At 49.5% G+C, this 14,764-nt stretch overlaps 1 protein-coding gene across 11 annotated transcripts in view; it reads left to right on the forward strand.

Moving 5' to 3' along the window:
- Nucleotides 1-14,764, forward strand: part of XRCC6 (X-ray repair cross complementing 6) — a 144,215-nt gene that overhangs the window by 15,187 nt on the left and 114,264 nt on the right. For 6 of the 11 annotated variants that reach the window (XM_085601222.1, XM_085601224.1, XM_085601226.1 and 3 more), the window contains exon 2: nucleotides 7,483-7,576. In XM_085601222.1, coding sequence (XP_085457348.1) covers nucleotides 7,498-7,576 — 79 coding nt within the window. In that variant the 5' untranslated portion in view covers nucleotides 7,483-7,497. The remainder of the gene's footprint in view (nucleotides 1-7,482; nucleotides 7,577-14,764) is intronic. The other 5 variants (XM_085601223.1, XM_085601218.1, XM_085601228.1 and 2 more) reach the window with 1 other exon arrangement.

The following is a 14,764-nucleotide window of genomic DNA, read 5'->3' on the forward strand; positions in this document are numbered from 1 at the left end:
GCGCTAGTACATCCGGGCGTAGCTTGTAAAGCTCGATGGGGAGACCATTAGGGCCCATGGCCTTGCCGGACGCGACCGAGCGAATAGCCAGGGCAATTTCGTCCGAGGTGGGAGGAGCGTCCAGCGAATCCCTGTCCTCCACCGAAAGGGAGGGCAGCGCTATGTCCCGAAGCAGGGAATGGGAATCTTCCTCCGAACAGGGGGAAACCGGGGAGTACACCTCGCGGAAGTAATCCGCGAAGCAGGAGACGATGGCTTCCGGCTCGGTGACACGCGTACCATCCATCCTCTCAATCAAAGGAACCACACGACTCGCTCTCTCCCTCTTATCCAACCACGCAATCAATTTACCCGCCTTATCGCCCACATCATACAATCGTCCCTGTTGCTCTCTACTGAGGCCCCTGGCCGCCTCCGTGACGAGGGCCCTATAGGCCGCCTGCTTGAGGTGCAGAACATGCAACTTGGCATCCGTTACCCCGCTCCCCAGGTCACCCTCCAGTTCCACAATCTCGGCCTCCACCCGGGTCACCTCCTCCCGCTCACGCCTCCGGGCATGGGAGATAAAGGAGAGGGCCTCCCCTCTGAGGACTACCTTAAAGGCCTCCCACAGGGAGATGGCCGAAGGGACTGACCCCACATTCTCGTCAAAATAGCGCTGTAAGGATTTAATCAAGTCGGCACGAATAGTGGGGTCTCGTAAGTACCATGCATTGATTGGGGCCACCCTGCCCTCCCCCCTCGGGAAGACATCAAAGTGTAACAGTAATGGGGAGTGATCCGAAATACCCCGCGCCAGATGGCACACCTCTCCTACCCTCCCAGCGTGGGCCGCCGGGACCAGAATGTAGTCAAGTCGCGAGAGGCTACCATGGGCGCCCGAGTGGAAAGTGTATTGCAGCTGCGTAGGGTGCTTTAGTCGCCAGCAATCCACCAGGCCCAGTGTGTCTAAAAGGCCGGACAGCCACGCCCGTGCCCGGGGGAGGTCCCTAGGGGGGTGACGATCCATAGACCCAGAAACTACCGCATTGAAGTCCCCCCCGACCACCAGCAGGCCACCCGGGAGGTCCAGGAGGAGGCGCCCCAAGTCCGCAAATGTAGTAGCCTGTAACCCAGGCGGGACGTACACTGACATGAAAACAATCACTCTACCCTCCATTCTACCCACCAGGACAGTGTAACGTCCCCTCTCGTCATGACGCACCTCATCAATCTCCAGCGGAAGCGAGTTCTTGATCATGATACCCACCCCCCGCGACCCGGAGGTGAAGCCCGAGTGGGCCACCAAACGATAGCCCCGCCGATTCATGGCATGGAAGGAGTTACCTATAAGGTGTGTCTCCTGCAAGAAGACAACATCTGGCGATATACGTTTCAGGAACTGCAGGACCACACCACGCTTAATCCGATCCCCCAGGCCGTTAACATTCCAGGACAACACAGCCAAGTCCCTAACCCCCATCATACGTAGAAGCGATCAGTCGTCCCCCACAGAGCATTTCGAGAACAGCAATACAGTAAAGGGTTTGCCTTGCGGTGCAAACAAACAACACACCCCCCCCCGCCCCCCATCCCAGCAGAACTCCCCCCTCCCTGCACCCCTGCATGAGCCCAGTCAGCCCCCCCAAAGTGCAGTGTGCCTGTCGCCCCATAGAGAAAGACTAACTAGTACCCCAGAGGAGGAGGGAAGCCCCCAACAGACCCCGTACGACCTCCATAGGAGGGGAACATACACGATCGAGGAATGGTAAAGAAGTATTGTCCCGAGCAGGGCCTATTATTCACCCCTTAATTCTGATCCGGCAGGCCCTCTCCACCGCCCGCACCCCCCCACCCCCCCGGCCCCGATCATCAGGCAGAGTGTCCAACCAGTCCCCAGCCGCCTCGGGGCGATCAAAGAAGTGCGTGCGACCTTCCACCTCCACCCTTAGCTTAGCTGGGAAGAGCATTGAGTACTTTAGGTTCAGGTCCCGCAGGCGACGTTTAACACCGAGAAAACTGAGTCTCTGCTTTTGGACCGCCGGAGTAAAGTCTGGGTAGAAACGCACGTCCATGTTGTCAAGCTTGGCTGGTCCCTGTTGCCTGGAGGTCTGCAGGATAGCGTCCCTGTCCCGAAAATTAAAAATCCGGGCAATGAGAGGCCGCGGCGGGGCACCGGCCTTCGGCCTGCCCCCAGGGACTCGGTGAGCACGCTCAACCGCAAAAAACTTACTCAGGCCCCGGGGCTGCAGATGGGTAAGGATTAGATCTTCCACAAAAAGGTCAGCGGCCTCCGCCTCTCGTCCCTCCGGCACCCCCACAATACGAACATTATTCCTCCTGGCCCGACCCTCTGAATCCTCCAGTCGCCGGTCCATCAGGGCGCTCGCCTGGCCAAGCCGGCGCACCTCCTTTTGGAGGGCCGCCACATCTGTCTCGAGGCCCGTTGTGGTGTGGGTCAGGGAATCGACCCGGTCATTAGTCTTAGAGAGGTCGGCCCTCACCAGGCTCACATCCACAAGGACCGAGTCTATTTTTTGCGCTAGGGTGTCGAAGCGCTGGTCCACCGAGGCCTTCATCTCCGCGATGGCGCCCATGACGTCCCGGAGGGTCAGGTCCACCGGCTGGGCAGGCGTCTCCGTCAGGCCCGCCGGGGACGTGCGCGATGTCTCCGGAGATCCCTTCTGGAGAGTGTAGCGGTCCATACTGTTGGATTGGTGCGCCGGGCCACGGCGGGTCGTCTTCACCTTCGCTCGGTCGCCATCTTGTTTGGTGGACATGCTTGCTTTCCCACCGTCGTGCCAATCTCCTCGAAAGGGCCGTTAGACCTGTTCACGGGGTCCGGGGGGGGGAGGGCGGCCACCGCACCGCAGGACGATCCACAGCAGGCGGGTCAGCCGGGCACCTGGACAAGACCACACCACCGCACCCCGCTTCGCGACCCTACCTCGCTGGAGGCGAGGAGGGAGCAAAAGTGAAAGTGAAAGCGCGGGGTGCGCGAGTCGCCCAGCCGTGCCCGCCGCTGTTGTTCACTTTGTTCCCGGATCGCCCCACTACTCCAATCCGGGGGGCCGGCACGGGGAAGGCCGCAACCTTCGATCGGCGCTCCCGCCGGTGTTCGGGGTCCGATTCGAACACGGAAAACGGGTGGCGCCTCAGCTCGGGTTCACCGACACAGTCCCCTCAAAAAGGACAGGATATAGCCAGGATTAATTCAGGAGGTCGCAGAGGTCCTCGGGAGCCTCGCACCTACGCGGCCATCTTGGTTGCGCGCTAGGCTCCTCTTATCATCAAGATCAGTTTAAATCAATTCTAATTTGACAAAAGGCACTATAAGCTTCCCCATGATCTTTGTTTTTACCTCATTTTTGGACATATGAAAAAATATTCTGTTAGGAAAGAATCCAAGGGATGGGTGGATGAGAAATTGCTGCTTTTGTAGACGTAGATCAGATGTGACAAAGAGGGCTCAATATGGGTCAACTGGGATTATAAATCTCCTGTCCCTTCCCACAAAAGATCTTCTCGCTGAGTGTGCTTATGTAGTCTAAACCTTCTCTTCTGGAGAGACATCAAGAGAAAGATGGGGCAATTGGGCCATGCAGGCAAAACCTTGCAATCAGTCTCCTCCTGGGTTTAAGGAAAGCCATCGGTGCAACTAAGACCCTCATCTTATTAATCGCAGGTACAGGCCACACGATTGCACATTTGGAGACAATTCTTACTTTATTTGCTTTTACAAACAGAATTCTGCTAAATAAAAACCTGGGAAAGGCTGAAGTTCTGTTCTGGTGTCTAGCCCTACAGCGGCAGGGCCACACTTGAGGGAAAGTAGCACATGATGGAGTAGTGCAACTACTGAGTCAAAAATGATCGAGGGTGACCACTCTTTCGAAGGAGCAAGACAGGGGACCTAATTAAAGGAAAGGACTCTAAAGATAGCTGAGGGACCATTGAATCAAAGAGAAAGGAGTCAACCACCGGGTGGAATGGTCAAGCGACCAATTAATAAAAGACCTTTACTGATTGCTAAGGCTAAGGGAAAAGGAACCAGCCTGTGAGTTGAAGAGCAAAATTACTATCTTCAGGCTCAAAACTGACTAAAGAATTGTTTTATATCGCAAGGGAAATAGCTATCAAATTATTACATTTCCCCAAGAAATGCTCAAAGCACAGTGGGGATCTGCTCTCACTTTTTGTTGAAACACACTTCATTTCTTTGACATAACTGCACGTCAACACAATGTGAAACCTGGCACTATCAACCAGACTTGACTTTTTAGCTAACAATGCTTTACGTTTGATTTGTGGACTTGACCTTTTGCTTTTAACATTTGCATTCAAATATACAAGCATGCAGTATATTAGTCATAGTGAAGGACCTGCTCCAACTTTACATCTCCCACCGAAATCCATTAGGGTGCATTAGGGCGCCTGTTTAAATTACCATTCACATGCTTCTGGGGAAGTGTAGAAAAGTAGGCTCCTTCTGCATGGTTACCCTCACTTTTTGCCTGGTGTTGCTATGGTTTTCTGACTAGTCTGACTGGGATCCTTCTGATCAGGACTCCAGTCTCTGTGCGTCTTCCTTAAATTGGACATGGTGAGTATTTAGGTACACTCTAGACTGGCTACTGGTGTACCATTGTAAGTCCCTAGTATATGTTACTAAGTTGCCCAGGGTATAGGTACATCAAGGGTCTCCCATGGGCTGAAGCGTGTATAATGCCACCCATGAGAGACCACTCAAATTGTGACTACAGGCCTTCCATTGCAGCCTGTGTAAGCTAGTGATAGCACCACTTACGACAGATGTAAGATTACTTATATCTGAGGTCACTGCACTTTAAACCTGTAAGTCACCCCTAAGGCAGGCATTTCAATCCTGAAGACAGGGTGCTCGGTTCTAAGTGTGAGGTTGCCCTTGATGAGCAGGACACCCCTACAACTTTCGGAGTCCATTTTCCCGGGTTATATGTGCATTAGCCATTAGGATACATATAGTGGTGGCCATCTCTAAACTGTCCGTAACGAACCCTGTTGTGTTTGGTATCAAACATGTTGGAATCATACCCCCACACTGTAAACGGTGTGGGAGGTATGACTCCATGCACTCTAAAGCTCCTCCGGGAGGCCCTCGGTGCTCCTAGTACCAGTCCTCTGGACCTGGACAGCAAACTATGGCAGCTGCCAACCAGAGTCATGATTCTGCCCTCCTGCTGCTGAGCCAAAGCTTGAGCAGGGGAAGGCAGGACAATAGGTTTCCTGTCACAGGGAGGAGTGACCACCTCCCAGACAGGACTTAGTGTATTGGGACCGGGTAGGGGCGCTTACCAGCGCTACTGAGTCCGCTTGAAGGGCAAATTGGTGCACTCCTTGCATACTCCAGGTGAAACCAGTTCAGGGATCCATTGGCTCCCCCTCTGGCGCGAAACTTGACAAAGGACATGGGAGTATCCTCCTCACTGTCCAGCCCCTCCTTTGGGAGGAACCCCTGAATCGTTCCAACCCTTTCCTTAGAGTACTTGCCTGTGGGTAGGTCTCTAGATTCGTCATCGGACAAGATTCATATCAAATACCACTTCAACTTCAACCATCTGGGCACTCTGAACCTCGCTGGACTTTGCGTTGGGAACCAAGACTGTAACTGGGAAGACTCCTGCTGCTCCTGGTCTCGTTGTTCTGTAAGTCTGCGCCTGCGCTCCATACAGATTCTTCACAAGGCCTGTTGACAACCAAGACACCCGAAGGAATCTCCCTTGGAGTGAAGGAGTCACTCCCCTGTATCTGCAGGCACCACAACAAAGCTGACTGGTCTGCTGGTCCTGGGATCCCACAGATTCCAAAAGGCTCAGCAACACCGGTGGTGGTTGTGCAACTCCCTCAAGGCCTGCACTGTCTTCTCACCGCGTTTGTGGCCAATATCCCTGGTTGAAACCGCTGGAACAGCATCCCTGTGCACCATGTCGACTTGCCATTGCCAATGCTTGTTGACTATCTCCTCCAGAGATCCTCGAGTTGCAAGTAGCGCCCACTTCAAGCATCTCCTGCCGCCATGCTCTTCACATACATCACATCCTTTGCACCGTGGGCCTTCAGCCTTTGGTGAGCTGCTCAAGGTCCTCTTGCGACTCCTGTGCCTTTGGCCCGTGGGTCCTCTCGAGGTCTTCTTTGACTCCAGTGGGTTCCCCTGCTTGTTCGGGCCTGCTCTGACTTACCTGCTCGTGGTGAGTCACTTGGACCTTGCTGGTCCGGACACTGCACCTTTTTCTTTAACTACATTGGTTGAAATTGCCACGGCTGGGTAGTACCCCTGCAGGACACTGACCCTTGGCTCTTGATATCCGACGTGAGACAGCTCGTGCACAGCTCCTAGACCTCCTCTGCGTTGCCTGGTCCGTACAGCTGCAACTTCAAGGGCACCGTCAACTCTCCTGCATCCCTGACATCGTTGGGCATTCGTCTTCCGTGCCTCCTGGTCACTCCTGAGTGACATAGACTCTGTCCCCTCTGCTTGCAGGTACCGCTCATCTTGAATCCACCTCTTGGTTCCACCAAACACTTTCACCTTCTTTGCCAGCAGCACCTTTCCTGGAGTCCTTCCATGTGGTCTACAGCAGTTTCTGGTGTTACTTTGCACCTATGCTCCCGGCTTCCCTGGTGTAGGTATACTGGTTCCTGGGGTATCCACGGGTGGGGGGACTCTCCAACCTTCGATCTTGCACTGGGTTTCCTCAGGGTCCGCTAGGAAGGGTCCTTCTTCTTTAAACTTGCTACCGCTACATACCCATCGACTTCTGTTGAGCATGCGGTCGTAATTCCACTTAGCACACAGCCTCCGTGGGGTTTGCAGATACTCACCTTGAGTGGTTCTTTGGGTCACCGACTCTTCTACGTCTTCTGGGTCGGTTCTTGACTTAAGTCTTGGTTCGCATTCCACTATTTTATTATATGGGTTGGTTCCCCCTGCTGGATACCACTGTGTATTCTGTGCTACTTCCGTACTCTGTTGACGAAGTATTGTGTTTATATCTCCGGGTAGGAGATAATACATTGTGTTAGTGAGTGTTATAATAAATACATTTTCTATAACTACACTGTGTGGTTCCTTTTCACTTAACCTATACCATAAGATTAAGTACTGGTAAAACAAGCTGGTTTACACTCCTTCTGGACTAAGCCTGAAGGCTGCTCTCCACAGCTACCCCTTAAAGAGCTTTCTAAGGTTGTCTAAGACCATTAAAATCACCATTAGGGTTGTCTGGATTAGTGCAGGGTGCTACACTTACATAAGTGCACACATTATATTAAGCCAGCCTCTCGCAGCAAGTCTGACCCGCACCAACTACCTCTTAAATCACATTGATGCGCTATAACGGACTTGCTCTAACATAGTGTTTTCGAGCCTAATGAATGACTGTCTCTAACTCCCCCTTACAGTAAAATCAAATGGTAGATTGTAAGGTAAATAACTGGACTCAAAATGCTGTCTTTATTTCCCAGGTAGCTTGGGACGCCATGTCTGACTGGGGAACGTACCACAAGATTGACGGAGATGACGATGATGAGGAGTTGGATGAAGGTGGCGAAGGTGGAGGTAAGCAGGATGGCCACAGTGTGTGCCTCGGCGATAAAACACTGGGGCATTTGAGGCCTTTGAATAGCGCACAGGGTGTGGTTGCTCTGCCCAGGGGTTGAAGGTTGCAAATATAGTAAAGCAAACACAAGGAGATGATGGATGGAGCGCTGAAACTTTTCAGACATTCACCCCCAGTCACAGATCTGGGTTGAATCCATCATCGTTCTTTAGCTCACTTTGCCACCCCAGTTCAGACCCAGCTATATACAAATCAGTCATAGTCATAGTCAATTTTATTGTTTCCAGTTATTAAAAACTATTACAAAATACATTAAGATACATTCATTAGAATACTCTTATTTTATACCAATATAAAATCAAATTGTCCATAAAATTATTTATACATTTATCTATGTAGTGTTGGTTTAAAATCAACTTGTCCATAAATTATTTGAACATTTATCTATATAATGTTAGTTTTGAGTTTTTCGGGCTCTTTTATCCCCCCCTGTTCCACTTGTTGTAGGAGGGATTGTACCTGTCTCATATATTTAACCCCCCTACAAGCCAACATGGGAGATGTTCCATCTAACCATTGAATAACAGCTTGCCTGCATGTGCGAATATTCAGTTTGTTAAAGATGTTTTTTAGAAATTGTCTCCTTATGTCCAATAGTGCTGGGCAAGTGCATAGCAAGTGGGGTAGTGTTTCATTTTTATAGCCTCATAAGCGACAACAGGAATCCATATAGCTGCCTTTATAAGTTAATAACAGATCTTTTGAAAAATGTAAGCCCAACCGATGTTCGATGTATCTCTGTTTTAATGTCACGTTAAAATGACTTCTTAGATAAGATTGCGGCTTTATCCCGGAATATGGGTTTATTACTGTCCACCCATGTCGTCGCTTCGTGATTAATGATTGATCTTCCAAAAACGATATCCGTTTGACAGCATTGTTTGTTATTTTATTGAAAGTCGGTCTATCTGGATTAGAGTCCCATAATGATTGAATTTCAAGGACCTTCAAAGATTGGGCCAAATAATTTCCCCAACTGCCTTGCGTGTCTTTACTCAGCTGGTTTCTTATTTCCTTCCAGCATAGACTATCCAATGTGCCTTCTTCGGATAGACGTATTTTGTAACAAAATTTTACAAAAGTGCCCCTGCTACTGAACTTCTGGTTCAGAAGACCAAATTCTAAGCGAACCTGGGCCGGTGAGGCTGATTTTGGGAGATTTAAAACTGCTTTATATGCCCTCATTTGAAGGTTATTTAACAGCCCCGCCTCTTTACCGCACCAGGTTACCAAAGCATAAGACAAGGTTGGCAAAATCTGTGATTTCATCACGTTTAACTGATGGGTATAGTTTGGACAACTCAATTTTTTTTGTAGTATCCGGTGTGCATAAATCAAAGAGTGGGTTTTTGCCTTTAGGTCTATTTTGAGTTCTTTGTTCGATGAACCTCTTTCTATTTTTAGGCCTAGATATTTATATGATGGTTCTTCCTTTATTTGTATTTTATTTGCGAACCATTTAAATATCTGTTTTTTTGTATCTACTAAACGGACCACTTTAGTCTTTTCTTTATTTAATTCCAGACTTTCGTGCTCCAGATAGATTACCAGATTATTAATCAATTTTTGGAGTCCTATTGGGGTTTGGCTCAGTACAACAATGTCGTCCGCGTATTGCAGAAAGGGGATTGGGATGTTTGCCAACTTCGGCGGGTGGCCTTCTGCTATCTTCATATGCTGTGAGATGTCCGCCATATAAAGATTGAATAAGCTTGGGGCGAGGACGCATCCTTGTTTTAGACCCTGTTGCGTATTAATTTCGCCCGTAGTACTGCTGCCATCTCCCAATTTGACTCTTGCCCAAGTGTCACTATACAGATTTTTTTATTGCATCCAACAGGCTCTTTGGTATTCCCCATAGATTTAATTTTTTCCATAGTCTGTTTCGATTCACTCTGTCGAATGCTGCTCGTAAATCAATGAAACATGCAAATAATCTGGTCTTCTTTTTTTCTGCTTTTCCTTTTAGGAGTGCCAAGGTTTTTAAATTTGTTAAGGTGCCCATTTTTTGCCTAAAACCTGTTTGAAACATAGGTATTATTTTTGTTTCCTCCATCCAATCTTGAAGGTGCTGCAGCAAGCATGATCCATATAGTTTTACAAATCAGTCTTGACCCTGTGCCTCATGGGAACAGTCCATCCCGAACTGCATAGCCAGGTCTTTCTGGGACCAGAAACAAGCATCCTGGGACGGGTTTCAGGGTAACACCCCTCATCAGCCAGGCTAGCTTGAATCCAGCAGCAAAGTGAGCAAGGGACCCGCGTCTAGGCATACCCAGCCAACTTTGGGATTCAAGCTAGCCTGGCTGATAAATTGTGTTTCCCAGAAACTGGTCCAAGGATGCTTGTTTCCGGTTCAGGGAAGACCTGGCGTGGCAGTTCGAGCTGGACTGTTCCCGTGAGACATAGGGTCAAGACTGATTTGCATATAGCTGGGTCTGAACTGAGGTGGCGAAGTGAGCGAGACCTATTGACTATGCCAATGCTTGTTATTTGTTTGAGCCAATACAATACATTGCAAAATATTTAGTGGCGTATCAAGTCTGGTCAGGGTAAGTTTAAGCAATAAGCTAAATAATCGATAGATTTTTTTTTACACTGTTTCCGGTGAAATACCTCACTTTCTTATTTCTCATTTCGCTTCTTGTGTTCAAAAATATCCCTCCCTGTTCTCTCTAAATGACATGTAGCACATGCTCAATCCACTTCGACCTTGCAAAATGTGTGTGCAGCAGAAGTCTGCCCCCCCCACCTCCACCCAGCTCCATGCACCTGCTTGCATTGATTTGTTGGCCACACATTCATCAGGATCTGCAATTAGTGGATTGTTTCTTGGTAATTGGACTGCTCGTTAAGATCCCAGACAATCAGTGTTGCACCACAGTGGCAGAGTGGTGCAGTGGACTGAACCCAGAACACCGGGAAAAGGGCAGCATATTCATGTTGGCATGGGTGGGGGAATTCCTTTCATACGAATGTCACGGTTTTTGTTTTTATTGGTTTGTTGTACAAATACAACAAAGCCGCCATCAACACATGGTCACGTTAGAGAATATCCTCCTTGTGTGATCTGAGCAGGCCCTTTGGTAGCAATGAGGTCAGCGGGATCCCACCGGTTTGGGCGCGCTCTGGGATCAGATATGGGACGTGGGCATGGGTAAGCACCCAGAATTTTGCATTCATTGTCATGATTACCTGCTTTTCTGGGGCAGTGGATTAGACAGTCTGGTCACCAGCCAACGCTTGGAAAATAAGCTGATCTTGAGGCTCTTTGTTTCTGGGTGGCATCAAGGGTGACCTCGCACATTTAATCAGGAAGGCATCTGAAATAGTGTCCATCACTCCTCAAAGGAGGGTTCCTGTTTTCCGCAGCGCTTTGGCAGAGTTAAAAGCACTGCCGGCAAGTGGTTCCAATCCTTTACTAATAGTTAACCGCAGGCTGGTTCTCTGCAGGACTTTAACTCACTTTGATTTTTTTGTGTTAAAACTTCTGGTTTTTGGAACTAACATTAGACTACTCAAGAGTGTTAGAAGCCTTTATGCCGGGCGCACGTCTTCGATCTTTGCACAGAGCGCTTACTGTCCACTGTACCCACCTGTCTAAAAAGATGCAGCATTGGAAGACCCGTTGATTCTTCTTGCAGTCCCAATTATTGTCAGAACCTTTATTACCCCCAGATTTGTTGATGCCATTCACTTGTTCTGTGTGTTTGTCTACGTTGAACCTCGTACTTTCATCAGTCTTCTTCTGTTTCAGGATTCAGGAATGCAATCTAGCTTCATCCACTAATTTGTCTTGAGGCCCACATTAGTCAGGTTACTCTATTCGACCTTGTTATCTTCTCCAAACACCAGGTCGTTTTTTTGTCGTTTTTTGGGGGGGAGTTTTATATAGTGCGTAATAGACCCGAGACATCGGGTTTCAGAGCACTTTACATGAGCACCAATTTTGTTACAGATGGACACATTCATTTTTAGGTCACGCATGCGCGCTGCATAGGAGGACCTTCAGCTGTCGCGCTGCTCTTTTTGGAAGCACATACTCGTGCTTGTAAAATAGCAGCATTAGTTATTCACTTGTGCACGGCTATCATTTACTTTGTGTTTTGCTTTTACTGTGACAGTTTTCTCATCACTTCTTCCCTCGTGCTCTATCTTGCTTTCTTTTTTTTATCATTCACTCTGTGTTTTGCTTTTACCTTTTCTCACTATTTGTCACCTTGTCCACCACCACCACGTCCACCACCACCACGTCCACCACCACCACGTCCACCACCACCACTTCCACCACCACCACTTCCACCACCCCCATGTCCTCCACCACCACCCCATGTCCTCCACCACATCCACTGCCACGCCAACCACCACCGCCACGTTCAGCACCGCCACGTCCACCACCACCACATCCACCACCACATCCACTGCAACGCCAACCACCACCGCCACGTTCAGCACCGCCACGTCCACCACCACCACCACGTCCTCCACCACCACGTCCTCCACTACCACCACCACCACGTCCACCTCCACCACCACGTCCACCACCACGTCCTCCTCCACCACCACCACGTCCTCCACCACGTCCTCCACCACCACCACCACGTCCTCCACCACCACCACGTCCTCCACCACCACCACGTCCTCCACCACCACCACGTCCTCCACCACCACCATGTCCTCCACCACCACCATGTCCTCCACCACCACCATGTCCTCCACCACCACCACGTCCTCCTCCACCACCACGTCCTCCTCCACCACCACGTCCTCCTCCACCACCACGTCCTCCTCCACCACCACGTCCTCCTCCACCACCACATCCACCTCCATGTCCACCACCACCATGTCCACCACCACCATGTCCACCACCACCATGTCCACCACCACCATGTCCACCACCACCATGTCCACCACCACCATGTCCACCACCACCACCACGTCCACCACCACCACGTCCACCATCACCACGTCCACCATCACCACGTCCACCATCACCACGTCCACCATCACCACGTCCACCATCACCACGTCCACCACCACCACGTCCACCACCACCACGTTCACCACCACCACGTTCACCACCACCTCGTCCACCACCACCACGTCCACCACCACCACGTCCACCACCACCACGTCCACCACCACCACGTCCACCACCACCACGTCCACCACCATGTCCACCACAACGTCCACCACGTACATGTCCACCACCACGTCCACCACATCTACCACCACTACGTCCACCACCACATCCACCATGCCCACCACCACCACGCCCACCACCACGTCCACCACCACCACGTCCACCACCACCACGTCCACCACCATCACCACGTCCACCACCATCACCACGTCCACCACCATCACCACGTCCACCACCACCACCAGCGACAGGTAAAGTGTCACTGGAGGGCAGGGGTAATAGGAGTGTCAACCCCGGCTGTACATGGGACATTTAAGGATGCATTGGGTGCGAGAAAACGGGAATAGGGGCTAGAAGTATTACACCAGACCCAAGATACATTTTGAAGAGGCGCAATGTCTCAGGGGCTCCTGTAAAAGCACTTGCAGCATCTCTACCTCACAGTGGCATACCTGCACGAACCACTCACTCAAAACAAGCATTGGCATAGCCAATAGGTCGGTCCTTTGGGACCTTATAAGTGTTTAGCCATGCAACACTTGATGTTGTTGCACCAAGGATATTGTGTTGGATAACTAAACACTTATAAGGTCCCAAAGGCGAGACCTATTGGTTATGCCAATGCTTATTTTGTTAGGCACGGGGATATTAAGTGATTTGCCCAGAATCACAGGATGTTGAGCATTGTTGCCGAGACTCGAACCCCGTTCCCCACTTCGAGGTCTACCGCTCTAGCTCTCAAGCTACATCCTGATGGTAGATCGGTGTCTGGTGGTCCTACGTCTGCAGTCAGCGGACTCGGGTTTGTGTGGCTCACGAATCTGTTGCTACAGTACTAGAATCTGCTGTAATCCCTACTTTCTTCATGTCTATGTCTCGATCGATAGTCAGTTCTGCTCCTGTTTGTAATGTAAGTGTCTCGTACATGGTCCAGTCCCCACTAGAGGTGTGCCCGTTACAGTGGTACAGTCTAGTCTCTGGCTGATGTTTCACTGTCAGGGCACAGAGCTCTTTGTGTTACATGCAATATTTGACATTTTTGCAAATTTAAAGAAACCAAACCCCATATGAGGGTTAAACAAGAATTTATTAATATGAATGATTTGATGGACTGAAGCACATTCAGTAACACATTGCACGAGGAATAAAATAGAGAGAAAAAAAGGACAAAGAAATATATACTAAGAAAATAACCAGTACTTCGCTCCACAATGCCGGTGCAGTGGGACTCAAAATGTCCAAAGATTTTCCTTGGCCACACTTGGGGAGAGCAGCATGGTAACCGTGCATTGCTTTTGTCCCATTCCTGCCTGGAAATTTTCACTGAACGCAAAAATGGCAGAGATTAAATATTTAAAAGCTGGAAGTCATTCCTTCAAGAACCTTGTAGTCACAGAGTGTACTTTATCAATTACCACTTGGCATTGAAGGTAAGGTGGCCACCTCTGTCCCTGTTATCAGGTATACTATTTCCTATCCTTGGCTTTTAATTGATCACCAAATGCATTCTGGGTGTTCTAGTCTTGTAGTGTTTGAGTTGAACCTAGTAGAGTAACACAGCAGATAGCACTGTTTTGTAGGTAACAGCCCAGGATTGGACAAAGTGTCTGTGATGACCTGGATTTAGGCGGTAACTCTACTTGCAGGTAATTTAAGCCATTGCCCAAACAGACTTTCTCTGTGTGAGAAGTTGGCCTGGTATATGCTGTTCACTAGTTAAAGTGGACACCTTGCACCAGTACAATTCGACTCTTATGGTAGTAGGTTTAAGACAACCTTTAAAGAAAGCTATCCTAGTGGTAGCTGTGGAGAGCATCCTTCAGGCTAAGTCTTGGAGGAATTTAAAGCAGCTTGTTTTACCACATAATCTCTTGAATCACCAAATGAAAGGACACCACACAGGTGTATATATACCAAATATATATGTATTTATTACTAAACAACTCTCTACTAATCTCTTTATGAGATTAGAAGTCAGGAACAT

Source organism: Triturus cristatus, chromosome 4_2, assembly GCF_964204655.1.
Source record: "Triturus cristatus chromosome 4_2, aTriCri1.1, whole genome shotgun sequence".
Classification (NCBI taxonomy): Eukaryota; Metazoa; Chordata; class Amphibia; order Caudata; family Salamandridae; genus Triturus; species Triturus cristatus.